The following is a 16,421-nucleotide window of genomic DNA, read 5'->3' as shown; positions in this document are numbered from 1 at the left end:
AACAGCAATAAGTGGTGAATTACTGTATTGGATGATCCTCTTCAAAACCAAGAGCACCTCAGCATAGCTAAGGTGTGTTATATCATAAGATCAGTGGTATAGAGGCAGTGACCATGACTTGTATGTTATATTAATTGTTATGATTAGAACTGTGATATTTACAATAAATATATATATTGACAAAATAATTATTGCTTTCCTTTACTTATACAACAGGCGTATTTGTGTTTCATAAGAAATGGAATACAGAAATCTAGTGTTACACTACTAATTAAGGTAAAATTTTCAGGAAATAAAATCCAAGGTGTAAAAATCCATAAAAGTAAAAAGTAAATAGTAAACATGTTACAGTTGCTTTGAAGTTTTGTGATTCTTATTACTGTTTATTGCATTTTTGTGCTATGAAGTAGTTTTCCTGCTAATGTAGCGATATACTATTAAAAGATATGTAAAAATAAATTGTGTAAACATTTATTGGTTCTTTATTGGTATAACCTTTAACAAAGAACCAGTGAAGAGTGCTTCATTCTATTTTCTGCGATAGTATCTATTCAACAGCACTGGTATGTTCATGCGTCCTGACAGCAAGACCTTGCTACTTATAGTCCTATCAACGGTCTGACTGTAAACACCAGTTGGTTATTCCATCACTTCTTTGTTGCATCGCACTGCTGGCAGTTTTAGGATAGATTTTTAAACCCAAGTTACAATTAGTAAAGCTAAGCACCATAAAATTTGTTGAGTCTTGACAGCTTGTTGATTTAAAGACAATTTTTGCTGGATTAGGAAACATGCCCGTTGGTTATTTTGCATCTAATGAAACTCACATGGACACATTCAGAACACTATATGCTTTATATATTTGTTACCTAAACAGATGGAGAAGTTAGTACTCGTGCCAATGTCATCTTCCAATGATGCAATATCAGCCATGTGAAAGAACTAATGCTACTGCATAACTAATTTGCTAATATTCTATTGTGCCAACCATTACTATAGGGTCTTCAAATGTAGCCAGTAATATCTTCTCTGGTGAATGTACAGGTAGATCTTCTGCATTAGCAGAAGAAATTACTTTTGAATTTAGCAAGCTGGAGGAAAATGCTTCATCCTCGTGGTCTTCATAGAGGGTTTGAATGTTCTGGATGTTGATTAGGGGGTGAGTAGGGATACGACTGAACTGGGACTTTGCTTCACAGACATCCTTCTCTACAAGAAGATTGGACGGAACTGCTACAGTAGGCAAGTTGTTCGTATAGTTGGTAGCATAAGGTCTATTGACAGGTAGTGTTAGGCAGCTCTCTGATGAATATTTAATATTGCTTGTAGCACCTCCTTCAGCCAGATTACTATCTATGAGAAATAACTTGTTAGAGTTCAGATATCCATAAAAAGCAAACTTTTTTCAACATCTGTGATTGTTTTAAACCATTACAATCTGCAATTAGATCACCAAAAACTAAGTTAATACTGCACAATCCAGTATGTATGTCTTTGATCTTTACTTCAAATTATAGGGAAGTAACATACACTTCTGCTTTTTATATAAATACAATAATTTCAAAACCTGAGAACATGGAATGTGTCTCAAATCTTGGCCTAGGTATACTAAATTAAAATGTCGATACATAGAAAAGGGGCTCAGTAAAAATTAAAGGAAAATATAGAGTTACAGAGGGTTAAACTATCCCCCATCTAAGTAACATTAAAACTCTACTATAAACTGTCCTGTCTGGAAAATTTTTTTTTGCCAAATAAACTCCTCTGTCCATATTCATAGCCAACTCCTTGATCTTGTCATCTCCCATGGCCTCACTATTCCCATGGTCTCCATCACAGACAAGGCCATATGTGGAGAGACTCAAGAACCTGGGATTGTTCTCCTTAGATCTGAGAAGATAAAGGGAGATTCAATGGAGGTGTTCAAAATTATGACAGGTTTTGGGGAGTAAATAAGGAGAAACTGTTTCCACTGGCAGGAAGGTCAGTAACCACAGGAGATAAATTTAAGGTAATTGGCAAACAAACCAGAGGGGAGATGAGGAAATTTTTTTTATGCAGTGAGTTGTTATGATCTGGAATTCACTGCCTGAAAGGGTGGTGAAAGCAGGTTGAATAGTAACTTTCAAAAGGGAACTGGAGAAATACTTGAAGGGGAAAAATTTGCAAGGCTATGAGGAGAGAACAGGGGAGTGGGACTAATTGGATAGCTCTTTCTAAGTGCTGGCACAGGCACAATGGGCTGAATGGCCTCCTTCTATACTGTATCATTCTATGATTATTTTGCTCTCCTTCTCTTATGTTTCTCTCTTCTCATTCACTTCTATTTCCCGTGCTCTGTTCCTTCACTTTTCACTTTTCCTGTCTCTCCTCCCATTTTCTCCCTCTTCTATTTTACCTCTCTCTCCTGTTTGTCTCCGTAGTAGTTTTTTTTCCTCTGAAGAAGCCCAAAAAGTGGAAGGGAGTAGGTTGGGTGGCTGAAGAAGCCCAGGAAGTGAGAGGAACAGGGCAGATCTGCTAATGCACCAGAGGGATCACTGGAGGGAAGCAAGCTGGGGTGAATGATGTAGCATGGACAGGAAGAGGGAGAAGGATGAGGCTCCTAGTGTGACACAGAGAACTGGATGAAGCAAACCATGGCTGATGCAGCACAGAGTGTGAAGGAGTGATGCTAGGGCTCAGGAACACACAGACTATTGTATAAATAAAGAAGCATGTTCTTTTGCATATCCATTAGAGCCATAGTCACACTGTGGTTCCTTGAAATAGTAGTGCTTTTCATCAGAAATTGACTTCTGCACGTGCATATTTTGCTTGTTTACATCACGTTTCTCACGTCAGGTCTCTGGACACGGGAGTTAGTTTATTGGGTGGAGATCATGAAGCACAGGGGAGAGGGGACCTGAATGTTCAGTGGTTCCAAGGATGTGTGCTGCATGTGGAGGGGTATGAGGAGTTGTTGGAGTCAGCTTATAGGTAAGTTTCTGAATGTTTTGTGAATTTTGTATATGTTTGTTGTCTGAAATGTTTTATCTTTAAGCATATATTGTGGGGTGGGTGAGGAACTCTCTCAGTGGCTCATCTTATTTTTGCTGGAATCTGAGTGGGTGGATTTTTTTTGGGGTGGAATGTGACTGCGAGAAAATTGAAAGTGCAGTTTTGCACAATATGATTGATGAATAACAAAAGTAGAAACTAACCCAGATAAGCAATTGGAAAGAAGAAAACCAAGAGAAATAAAACACTCAATGAGGAAGAAGAAAGTTTACAGATAATATCAATGGCCATGATTTAGATGATGCTCACAACATAGATACTGATCATGACAGACAGAACAAATTTTAATATGAAGAATTACCTGGCAAAAATGACATGTTTCGGAGAAACTACAGGTTTCTGCAAATTAGGAGTACACATTTTGTTTGTTTGGATGGTGATCAACTAAAATTTACCCACAACCAGATTTTGTAGTGTTGGCACTATCCTTGCACTGCTGATTCAATCGTAAGTATAGACTCTAAACTACCCCTAATTTGTAGAATGCTATTGTGTTCAGCATGTAATGATAAAGATAATTTATTTCAAAGAATTATATTTTAGTGTGTGTATAAAAGGGACTCTTTTATTGGTGCAGTTTTGGAATCCGCATCATCATTCTTAACCCTGCAATTGCTAATGCAGATATTGTTCACCTAAAGTGGGTCAGTTTAATGCTTCATTATTCACTACAACTCCAGCCTTTGTCAAATGTCATGCACCACACCCTCATTATAAATCTGTTGATTTAAACCCTATTAGATATGGATCTGAAACTAGTTGTATATCAAAGCAGAGAGTGTAAAATATACTATACTGAAAAATATGTTTATCATGTGCAAAAACTCCAACTCCATGTTAACGAAATAACTACATCAAAACATTATTCTCCAATTATCCATTCCTTTAAGGTTATTTTAGCTAATTAATATCAGTAAACTCACACTTCACCTTTTATAGGAGATGCCACATGTGCCAACATATGCTCTTCTGGGTGCAGGAAGTCTCCCTCTTGACTCTTAGATGTGCAACTTTCCTGATTTTCAGGCTTCGGCTTTTTGGTGCTAAGAATGTACGGATGAATATCCAAAGACAAGTGCCGACTGTACTTTTTCTCGCTATTAGCAGTCATGTTTCCTTCACTTTTATTGGAAGATGGATCTTGGAAACATTTTGACGTTGGATCAAGGAGCGGAGCTACAAGGCTATCCGTCACTATCTTTCGTCGCACAGGTTTCAGTTTTTCTCCTTTATTATTTTCAAACTTCATGGCAGGTGAAGGTTCTTTAAAAGGCTGGTGCAGTGGATTTGTGGTTGGAATCCATTTTATTTTCTTCCTGGGCCTCTTTATAATAAGTTGTTCATTGGCATCGATGTCTGCTGGGTCCACACTGGGGTCAATTGTCTGAATCCCTGCATCCCGCATAGTCGGGGTAACATCATGGTTGGACTGGGCCAGAGCTGCCAGTAACTGTCGGACAACATTGTCATACATAAGATCACTTTCATTTGTAATAAAATCCAAGCGATTCAATGATTTGATATGGTCGCGGTTTTCATTACAAAACAAAGCTAAAATGTTTATGTCACAAAACTGTGACTTCTGCCACTGTTTTTTAGTCTTGATTCCAACTTTGTGTAGTTTATCAAATATAAAGTTGGATTTTCTGACTATAAAAAGATGGATTAGGTTTATCAAAATGATAAGGTTTATGAAGCACAGCAGAACAATGTCTACTATGGCGATGATGCGCTGCATCTGCACAGAAGGCAGTTTGCAGTTTACATGGACATGCAGCATCTCACTGCTGGACATGTCTGGAGGCTCCCCTAAAGGGCAGGTGAACTCATTCTGTTTCTGATTCACGTAATAAGTACATAGATATGTGATTGGAATTATACTCAAAAAGACAACTGACAACTGCCTTGACAGGTAAAGTCTGGCCAGGAAATTACTTTGCCCTCGTCGTTCCAGGTATTTCTCAAAAAGGTTTTGCTCCGGGCTCTTTTCCTTTTCTGCGTTTTCAATGATCTCTCTTTTTTCTTTTTCTGTGATTCCCGTTCCTTTAGACTGGATCTGCTTTTCGATTTTAGGAGCCCGTCCCTCGGCAGCTCGGTGATAGCAGTTATCTATTTCCTGAAGCAAAAAGTTCAGTTCTGAAGTCAGCCTCGTGGAGGCCAGGAATTCCCAACCGAGAACAGGGATGTACATGATACCGGCAAAGGCGAGCAGCGCGTAGGGCAGGAACTTGTGCTCAAAAAGCGATGGCCGCTGACTCGGTTCAACACCCGGGACAGCATCTTTCAGCTCAGTCCAACAGTATCCTCTGGCGTATAAAGCCTGGTCGCGGGTGAAATTGTTCGGCGTGTAACAGTATATCGATTCTTCTGCATAACAGAGAGAAAAGTCACGGTTGTAGTTTTTTTTAACCTGTCAAAGGTGCTCTGTAAAATAAATATTTTAAATAACTCCATCAATTATATTACATTTTATTTTCCAAATGTTGACATCTGGCCTTTAAGCAAATTTTAAACTATTCTACTCAATTCAGACCTGTCATGCACATTTTTAGAGCTCTAGTTTTCTTCTATTACAGCCTTACTCGTTTGGATTGTGACTTGATTTAAAGAACTGTATACACTTAACCTTTTGGAAAGAGAAAGGGTTTCTATATTTAAAGCTATAGACATATTAGTAAATGCTAACTTATTTTCTGATGTACTAACAAATCCTAGTTGGTAAAAAATGTTTTGCTTGTTATGAATGTGCTCTAGTTTTCACAGTGCAGGTCAATGTCCAGGATCTGCTGATACTACTGACTTCTATTCTTCACTCCTTACTTCCTGCTATTCAAGGAGCTAGAACCTAGGGAAAATAGTACGGAGGTGAACTTTCTGAAATGAATCTCTCTTCTGAAGAATAGCTGACGTTAGAACGATATTCATGAATAGCTCCTCTAAACTTTGGGGAAATGTGATAGGTGTAGAGCACTAGAGCTCTGCAACTTTAAATGCTTTAACAGTCTCAGTATTTTCCCACACAGAATTTCATATGTGGCTATGAACTACTTTTGACATCTAACAGTTATGGAGGTTCATACCTATGCAATTAATCTTCAGTCCCAAGTGCAGGCAATCATGCCACAGATTCTTCAAAGTAAATGTCTACACACTAACACACTAAGCTGATAGGAGGCAGACTTTTTGTGGTACAAAGTGACCTATAGCTGTAGTCACACAGTAAATGTTCCAGAATTAAAAGGAAGGAAAGACTTTTTTCTAACAATCAAGAGTTACCTACCATACCAAATGCAATTGGGCTGCCTTTTAATCAGGTAACAGTAAATTGTGTTATATCATAATTGGGTGACTATTAATAGAGCACACAAGTAGGCAGTAGTAAATAGCTATGAAAAAGGGGAGTGTAGTTATTAAAGTGAGCTTACCAAGAAATGAATTGGTTGTTAATATCTTAAGAAAGACCAAAATTAGGCCCCTTTAAAACTAGGCTGAATTTAAATTAAGCTAGTAACAACCTGGAAAGCCTCCATTAGAATGTCAGGAAGTAAATCCACTTTAAAGATCAGGCACTGTGCACATATAGATCTCGACTCTGAGGGCACCAGGACTTGTATGTCTTCTGTAAAAAAATATGTAGTTAAAAAAAATCACCTACCTTTGTGCCTACAGCTCCAAGCCAATCAAAAACTTTAAGAAGATTGATAACTGTATAAGAGGAGATCTCTCTGCATGTGTGGGTCATAGAATTTGGCATTATGATTATGCCTGTCTAGTAAACCAAATTACTACAAATTTGCCAGATCAGCATATTTCTGAATTCATCTGAAGAGGTTGGTGTTAAGCATAAAAATAATCATGTTTCTGGAAAGCATCAATAATGAATATATTAATTAGGCACATAACATATATATTTAAAATTGACTAGAACTGTGTAATATTTCATGGTCATAATATATAACATGAACTCAATAATTCAGCATTAAACTGCAGTGTAATAAACTGGGATGAGCTACATTATATTTTATCCTGGCATTGTGGTATCATTTAATCTTGAGATTCTTTTTTAAACTGGGCCACCTGGGATTGGATAATCTTCATTCCTCAGACAATTTTCTCCTCCATTACAAGAACCACTGTTTGTAAAGTGCAACAAAAATTTAGCAAATTGGCACTAAAGTCTGCACTTTTTAATTCAAAAATTCATTGTTTATTAAATAACAGTAAAGCACCAATATTATCTGGCTCCAAAGTAATTTTATGAGTGGTGCAGGGATCAAGATCAGTGCACCTCGAAAATTAATTATACTCTCTCCATCAGGATGATACAAATGCTATGCACCATCACTAATGAAAGAAAAATAAGTAGTACATGGTTTGTGTATCACAAAATGAAGTTCACATTGTGGAACATTTTGCTTGTACAATTTAATATTTGAACGAATTAAATAAAATCTAACGCTATATATTGAAAATGAAAAGCTACTTCACAATATTTTTGACTTTTAAGGAATTAATTTTCCAGTTTTAGACAGTCGTTAGAGCAGCACAGTCAGATCAGGAGAAAAAAATGAGGCTGCAAGCAAAGGCACCCAGTTACGGTGCCACATGAGCTATCAAGGGACACAATGTGACATACAGCAAAATGATCAGTTAGGGAAAGAACTGTTCGGCACAAATAGAATCAGCTGTTCTGTTCTCATCAATAAAGTCTTGATTTAAGCTAATTCATCCAAAGTCTATCTTGGTCCTTGCTTTATCAGAGGGTAAATAATAAAATTGCATAAATAAAATAATAAAAGTGCATATAAGGGAGAAATATATTTGCTGAGTAAATACATTGCATGGTAACTAGTTCATTTTCATTTAAGAGAAATAAGTTAGCACAATGAAGCAAAGTTGCAGAGTTCCATTGTAATGTTCTGCACAATATTAGGATGGAAATTCATCCAGTGATCCTCCATATGGTGAGTTACTGATCTCAGAAATGCCATTGTGGGGGTGGCCAAGCATTTCACCATGAGGAGGGACAAAAAAAAGCCAGAGAAAGAGTTGAAGACTGCAGTTGTGCAACCCTAGTTTAGTTTCAGAGCACTATAGGCACGATATGGGAACACGTCAACCATCTACTGGGATGGGGAAGGTTCATGGTGTAAGGAGGAGAAAACAATTTTTGTTTTATAAAAAGAAGTTTCATTGCACCACCAAAAAAGAAAAATATAAGCACATTGGTTATTTCATGTAGTAGCCCAATCAGTACACTGGGCATTTTTAAATGTCCTTACATTTTGCAATGTGACAATTTATAGTTCAAGTTTTTATAAATATATGACAACAGTGGTGATCAAATCGAGATTAGACATGATATATAGTATCTTCCTTTATACTAATTAAATTTTGCTTGTTTGTTTCAAGGAGCCTTTAATAAGAAGCAATGAATATTGTGTAACAGTTAATGCAATTGTTCGGTTTGTACTTTGTGGTAACAGGAAATTCCTGTAGAATTATGGGATGTTTAGCAGCTTGCACTGCAGTACTCATTAATTATGCAGCAGTGAACAAAAGCATGTGAATTAGTTGTGAATTAATATACACCAATGGTGATATTATTGGAAGGCATATATGTCTTCTGAGGATTCCTAACTGATGTTCTATTTTAATTTAGACAAACAACATAATGAATTCAAAATAAGTGCCTGCCTATCAGCCCATTAGTTTCCATTGGTTGTTCAGTGCTTCTGTTGCAGACTGTAATGGAGTCACCACTGATGTACACTTGAATGCATGATAGACTGAAGTGCCAAAATGTATCCTGATACACATTAGTCGCCAACTGATGCACAGTTTCCTTTTCATTCTTGCAATTTTATTATGCATTAGATCACGTAAATTATAAAGAAGGAAGTAGAGCTTTCTCTTTGAATATATGTGGGACTGTAATGCATATTGTAGACTTCCTTACTGACTTCATTTTAAATCCAATGTGGCATTTTAGAACATAAAATAAAATTTTGTGACTGTTAAAGTTACATGAGCATATTTAATTATTTTTGATTCTCACTGACAAAAAGTGCTTTTATATTCCATTTCTGAGACATAAAATGCTTTCATAATTCTTCATATTTACTGGGATGCTTTTTCACAAAACAAATCAATAGTGGTGGAATTTTTAGAGTGGTATAAAGGGCAAATGTTAAAAAAATGAATCACAGGTTTCCTTTGATGGATAAGTGAGTTTTTCCAGTGAGTAACTCCAGGAAGGTGCAAAGTCTGCTGGATTAGGTAATCTCAACCAGGGCAATGGTTGGGGTGTGACATTTGGCTTCTGCACCGTAAGTCTTTGAGGGGAAAATCAGGTAAGGTTCCTGCTACTGATTGCTACGCAATAACCCTTGCTCGAAGTGACCATGTATGCAAGTGAGAATAGGATCAGCCTTGGCTGTCAGCCCTTCGGAATTGAATAACCTACCAACATTCACTGTGAGAGCTCACACATGAAGATTGGTCATTTGGGTAATGTACCAGAGGATGCTTGGCGTATATGAAGTTTGACCTTCAGCAGAGAAAGGAGGAAAGAAAATTGGATAGTGAAAAACAAAAACAAAAAATGAACCACAACATTAAGTTCAAACCACAGAATATATGCTATACTTTCCCTCTGACACAATGGGGTAGATCTTGACCTTGTGCGATGGTTTAAAACGGGCGATAGTGAGTAGGCAGCCCATTTTACATCTCTCCTGATTTTTATTTCCTGTTGACTTCAATGGAAATAAAAATCAGAAAAGATGTAAAACGGGCTGCTGACTCCTATTGCCCGTTTTACACTATCGCACAAAGTCAAGATCTACCCCAATGTCATTTAAAATCCTCTTCTGTATTCAACAGTCAGAAAGAGAACTACGATTAAAATCCAAGACAAAGCCAAATTAAATAGCTAATATTATCACCAAACAAGGGATGCAAATGCAAAGATCTGCAATCTATTTATCCTCAGAAACTTATCAAAACTCTTATTTTATGCTAAAAAATAGTTTTGAAAAGAAAATAGTTAATTGAAGATATATACTTATATTGACTTCATGAAGCATAGGAGATGAGTTTGTTTTTAAAATAAAAAGAAACAGATCATGTAAAGAAACAAATGATAAAAGTGTACAATGCAACAAAAACATTCAATGTATATGAGCCAGAATCTAGAGATAATGATTAAATCTATAGCTTAAACATTTATTTGAAGATCCAGCAAAAACCAGTGAGTGCCTGACAACTCACATAAACCAGTTACAAATCAGGTTAAAAAAAAGAAAGACTAAGAATACATTCCTAAATGTAGTTTGGAGATCTGGTTCTTATATGTCCAAAAAAATTATTATGGCTTCATGCACTATCAACACAGTGTTATATCATTTTAAAATCTGCACAGCATTAAGGGCCAACCCACCCAAATATTGACTGAACCACAAAATGGAACCCAAAGTGTAGAGAAATTCATTTAAACTAATATTCTCAGCATTCCCCCCACTGGGAGTACCAACTCTGATTACTTACTTATTTCTATCTGTATCTAAAGAGTTTAGCAAAATGTTTATTAAAAGGTATAGGAGAATGAGTCCATTGCCTCATCTGTAAAGATCAATCTCTTTATTGTTTATTTTCATCCTATAACCTTTTCAACAATCATCTGGGAACATCCCACATACAAATTATTGTATTCCCCTCCCTATGCCTTTCTCTGTCCATAATTTCTATGTTTTTGTTTGTTTCTGAAAACAGAGAGTAGGAATAAATGAGTCATTTTCAGGTTGGCAGGTTGTACTTAGTGGAGTGTTGCAAGGATCAGTGGTTGGGCTTCAGCTGTTTACTATATCAATGACTTAGATGAGGGGGTCGAGGGTAATGTATCCAAGTTTGCTGATGATACAAAGCTGGGTGGGATAGTAAGCTGTGAGAAGGATGCAAAGAGGCTGCAAAGGGATATCGACAAGTTAAGTGAGTGGACGAGAAGGTGACAGATGGAGTACAATGTGGGGAAATGTGAAATTATCCACTTTGGTAGGAAGACTAGAAAAGTGGAATTTTTTTAAAAGGTGAGAGACTAAGAAATGTTGGTAATCAGAGAGATTTGGGTATCCTTGTACACGAATCACAGAAAGTTAACATGCAAGTACAGCAAGCAATTAGGAAGGCAAATGGTATGTTAGCCTTTTTTGCAAGGGGGTTGGAGTATAAGAGTAAGGTGGCCTGGCAATTATATAGGACTCTGGTGAAACCAGACCTGGAGTACTGTGTGCAGTTTTGGTCTCCTTACCTAAGGAAGGATATACTTGCCTTAGAGGGGGTGCAACAAAGGTTCACTAGATTGATTCCTGGGATGAGAGGGCTGTACAATGAGGAGAGATTGAGTAGAATGGGCCTATATTCTCTGAGTTTAGAAGAATCAGAGGTGATCTCATTGATATGTATAAAATTCTTAGAGGGCTTGACAGGATAGATGCTGAGAGGCTGTTTCCCCGGCTGGAAAGTCTAGAACTGGGGGTCATAGTCTCAAGATATGGGGTCGACCATTTAGGACTGAGATGAGGAAAATTTCTTCACTCGGGGGCTGTGAATCTTTGGAATTCTCTACCCCAGAGGGCTGTGGATGCTGAGTTGTTGAGTATATTCAAGACTGAAATTGATAGATTTTTGGACACTAAGGGAATCAAGGGATATGGAGATAGGGTGGGAAAGTGGAGTTGAGTGAGAAGATCCACCATGATCTTATTGAATGGCGGAGCAGGCTCGAGGGACCATATGGCCTACTCCTGCTCATATTTCTTATGTTCATATGTTTTTCTCTCTTTTGAGTCACCTAAACTCTGTAGTCTTTCCTCCATTTGTGCTCCTCTGGAAGGTGCCTGATTTACACCTTGCTGATCTGCAAGGGTAATGTGCCTTTCTCTATTCCTTTCTGTATTTTTAAAATACTTTTCTTGCCAATTTCTCCCCTCCTGATGCATGACCCCTTGCCTGGTACAATTCTGCAGGCACTGTTCATCCTTTATTTGCCATTCTTTATGTGTGAGGTTTCACAGTAAGGGTCAGTAGGCTATTCAATTATGGGGAGCATCACAGCCGATCCTGATACTGTTCTCATCCAATGTTCACTAACACTCACTTCCAGCAGTGATTGCTGAACAACAGTATCAGGAACCCTGCCCGATTTTCCCTTGTGATTACAGGGGTAAGATTAGCCATAGCTGGGATCAGCTTACTCAGTACAGACTGGAGATTGAACTTGAAAAAATTCATATTCTATGGCTCATCTACTCACTTGCTGAGCTAGCAAGGGCCTGCCTTTCTGTGCATTTATTGATTCTTTCTCACTGAACTCAAATTCAAATCACCTTAAATTCACAGGTAAGCTTTCTCTTCAGTTTCAAATGAAAAAGCAGCCAGTGTCTAGAATTCTAATATGTGACAGATTTGGTAAGTTGTGTAACAGTGAGTGTCTGCTCGCACTTCCAGTGTACGAGACTGGAAATAAAATGGCATGTCTCTTTTACATTTTTAAAGGCTGCAGTAGCCTTTTTGCACCAAAAGCAAAACTGCAATCACAAGACAGCAAATTAAATGAGAAAGGTACATATTTTGAAGTGAAAAGCCTTTCATTACTCAAAACAGTCAGAAGAATTGACTGTATGCTCTGGAAAAGCAAAAATAATAGCGTCCTTGGGTTCTACGAGATATACAGTGAAAGTAACGTGGTGAAATTGCTATAGATCCATAGCATTTTTGGTCAAGTGTACTATGTACAGAGGGAAATGTACTCCTGAAGCACTTTTTCCTCCACCTTACTGTTCTTCAAAAATATCTAAGTTGCTGAAATTGCAAATATTGTCAAATTCACTTATACACAAATGCTTCGGACTAAAAAATGTTGGCATAGGTCTGAATATGTATATAAGTAGATAAGATAATAGATCCTCATTTAACTGGTTGCATGTATACACACAAAGCAAAGAGATCTGTAAGTAATTACTGGAGTTTGATAATCGTTTAACCATGTTCTATTTTTCATAACATAACCTTACCTCTATATCGTACAGCATTGTAAGTCAGGTTTATTACTATTTATCACTGTTGGTGTTAGGCTTCGTTTCTAACTTGATTTTTATACTTTATTGAAACAGTCTGGCTTGTACAAGTTGGAATGATTAAGTGCTAATTTAAGTTTTTATCTTGCATATAAATACACAGAAACTTGCATTAAAATGAAGAAGAATGCCACTGAAATGAAAGAAGGGGACCTAGGATTTTCATAAACCTGCACATAAGCAGGTTTAATGTATTGCAATTTCAATTTTTTATATAGGAAGCTTGGACTATATAGCATTTTAGGATTGTAAAAAAAACCTCTGTCTAGCTTATTGTACATTGAAAATAGATCCTGCACCAACATTTTGAGAAATGAAGGAGGATGCATCTTGAGAAGGTCATTTGCTGTTGAATTTTGTGACATGGTTGAGGAGATTATTGATGCATGTGCCTTAGACAGTTGATCCCTCCTGCAGCTTGTATTAGAAGGTATAGTAACTGGAATGAAACTGAACTGGAATGTAACTATGGATTTATTGCACAACATTGTTTAACCACTGTGAATTTTCATATTCTTTGCCCCAAGTTGCAAGAAATAAAATGTTACTTTTAATTGAGGAAGTATAAAATACAGCTACGTTTACCAATAAATTTTATTGATAAATTTTTGAGGAAGTTATTTTTTTTCAGTAGATAGAGTACCGACAGACTTGCTGTATATTTCCTGAATTCTCAGGTCAGCGCATGGCAAACATACAGATAAAAAGAAAACCATGTGTGTTGGAAATTTGAAATACAAATGGATATTACTGGAATTGTCCAGAAGATTAACCAGCATCTGAGGGAGAAAGAAAAAGTAATGTTTCAGGTGGAACCCTTCATATGGCTGTGCCTTTCCAGCATTAGCTGGAGTTTTCCCAAAACTCCTCCAAAATAAAAAAGAAACATTCCTGAGTTTCTATGTAGCTATGTGTCAAACCAATAAATATGATAATAGTATTTAATAGCAACATTCAGAATGCAATTGAATTAAAAGGCATATTTTTTTTGCTATGTTATTTTTCCAAAGTAAGAGTTGTGAAAATAAATAGCCTTAAATATTGTTTCAAAATGATTGAGTTTAATGGATTAATTTAGGATCTTGAAAAACAATTATATATTTAAGTTAGTGTTAAATTTTGTAACAGTGGAAAATTGCCCTCAAGGGTACCAGTGGGGCCGGATACAACCGTATAACTGTACTTTAAGACTTAAGATCATTTTCATTATGACCTTAACTGGTGCAAATAAAAGCTTTTAAACTTTAAAATGAAAGTTCAGAAAGATCCTAGGCAACTCTCTGGACTGTCTCTTAAGCTTTTAACGTTAGTAAAGGCCTAAGAGAATGGTTTGCTTTTTACTAATATTCAGAATGTTACAGCCATTCAAACAGCAGTGAGCTGAGCTGTGTACATACAGTGGTACAGAGTGGGCAATATAATTTGGTGCTTGCACCTCTCTCAAAGCACGTATCTGTGTCAAACCAATACCTGCAGTATAACTGCACCAACAACCTATTATTAGAAAACATAGATAAACAGGGCAGAAATTGTGAGGCTCCGCTGGTGTGGGGCATCTCTAGATGTTTGCATGGGTCGAATATAGAACTTCAACACTGCAGCCCTCATTCTGCACCCTGTGCTCGCACCTAGTGAGGCTCGATGCTAGTAGTGGAGCCTTGTGATTTTTGCCCTGAAGTGTGTTAACGATCCACAATTTAAAAGTGACGGAAGAATTGATCAGGTGCATACAATGCGTTATTTTGAGTAGCATAAGCAAACCAAAGAACATGATGATAGGATTATAAGCTTAAGGAAATCATGAGCTAAATGTAACTTTAGGAATATCTTATTCACACTTTCTTCATCTAGTGAATGTTGAATCAGTTATAGTAGGGTTATAAAAATTGATTATTGAAGAATGAATGATAATTTTTTGTGCTTACCAAGGATTTCAATTCTGTGTAACATTTTTGAAATCCAGTGTCAGCTTCAGTCAGTCCCAGGTCAGGTATGACAAGTGTCATATGCAGAGTAAATCTCTCTTTACTTCCCACACTAACCATTACTGTCTCACTATTTGGCAAGATTCACAATTTAGTGCTGACTTACTATCAGTTTTGTAAGTGTGTAGTAGGTGCAAATTTACATTACAAAACTGATAGTAATTCAGTACTAAATTGGTAATCTTGCTTTGCAAAACTAATGCAAAATCAAATCAATAGGTGACAAACTTTAGCCATTATAACCACCAGCGGTCTTTGTACAATATTGACCAACTGGAGTCTCAAGGGTCATGCTGTACAACTTTGCCTTGAAAAAAGGCCTCACCATGGAGGCCCCAGAGTAAGAGGACACCCATGTGCAGCAAGAAGAGCAACAGAAGCCTGAAGAGGATGTTAAGGGAAATCCATTGCTGACTGCAAGAGACATTCATGGTACTTTCATACAGGAGATTTTCTCTTAACTTTGACATCTGCATTAGCAATCCTGTTGACATCGTCCCCTTTCGTTCCACAAATATTCCATTATTTACAGAACCTTTTCAGTGTGCAACAATTCACAAAGCTCTCATGCCACTTGATGAAAGCAACTTCCAAATCTTTCTAAGGACAATGTATGCACGTACAACAACTTTACTGCAACAATATAGGGTATGAGGTATATGCTTTTAACCCTAGTATTATGCTTCTCCTACATGGTATCTCAATGATAGGAGTGTGTGAGGTGGCTGGCCACTGTGTTGCAATAGAAACCTTCTGGTACTGAGGTGGCTCACTTTTCACAGAAATCAAGTCTTGAGACAGACCTGTTGCAGACTGCACTTCTGGTACTGCGTGGAAAGCATGGCCCTGTGTCCCTTTTGCCACATGTGCAAGCATCAAAGAGGATTGGTAGGAGGAATTGGTGCAAGTGCCATCACAGGTCCAAGTATCCTATTGCATTTAGATTGTGAGATTGAGGAGGGAGCAGTGGGTGAAGCACCTGTCACAAGTGAGGAGGAATAAGTGAATATGTTAGCTAAAGAACAATATGGACAACGGTGTACAAATTATTTTACTTTCTTTCAATGTGTGCTGATTAGTTTGTCTTGTAAATGCCAGCAGCTCTATACTGTTTAGTTTAGAACTACAGCCTCAAGCATCACAGCTTAGAAGCTCCCCATGGTCTGCCTATGAGTTATGAGGCAATTCAGTTACCATCGGTTTTGACAGACCCTGCAACTGATGTCTTTTCACAGGTCTGACT

General features: G+C 37.3%; 1 protein-coding gene across 1 annotated transcript in view; it reads right to left on the bottom strand.

Moving 5' to 3' along the window:
- Positions 1–967: 967 nt before the first annotated feature.
- Positions 968–16,421, bottom strand: part of panx2 (pannexin 2) — a 41,151-nt gene continuing 25,697 nt past the window's right edge. The window contains exons 2-3 of the mRNA XM_068005363.1: positions 3,988–5,424; positions 968–1,353 (exon numbers count right to left, since the gene is read on the bottom strand). Of these exons, the coding sequence (XP_067861464.1) occupies positions 968–1,353; positions 3,988–5,424 (1,823 nt within the window). The remainder of the gene's footprint in view (positions 1,354–3,987; positions 5,425–16,421) is intronic.

This window comes from Heptranchias perlo, chromosome 24 (genome assembly GCF_035084215.1).
Source record: "Heptranchias perlo isolate sHepPer1 chromosome 24, sHepPer1.hap1, whole genome shotgun sequence".
Taxonomy (NCBI): Eukaryota; Metazoa; Chordata; class Chondrichthyes; order Hexanchiformes; family Hexanchidae; genus Heptranchias; species Heptranchias perlo.
The sequence above is the reverse complement of the archived record's forward strand: the minus strand, read 5'-3'. Positions and strand labels throughout refer to the sequence as shown.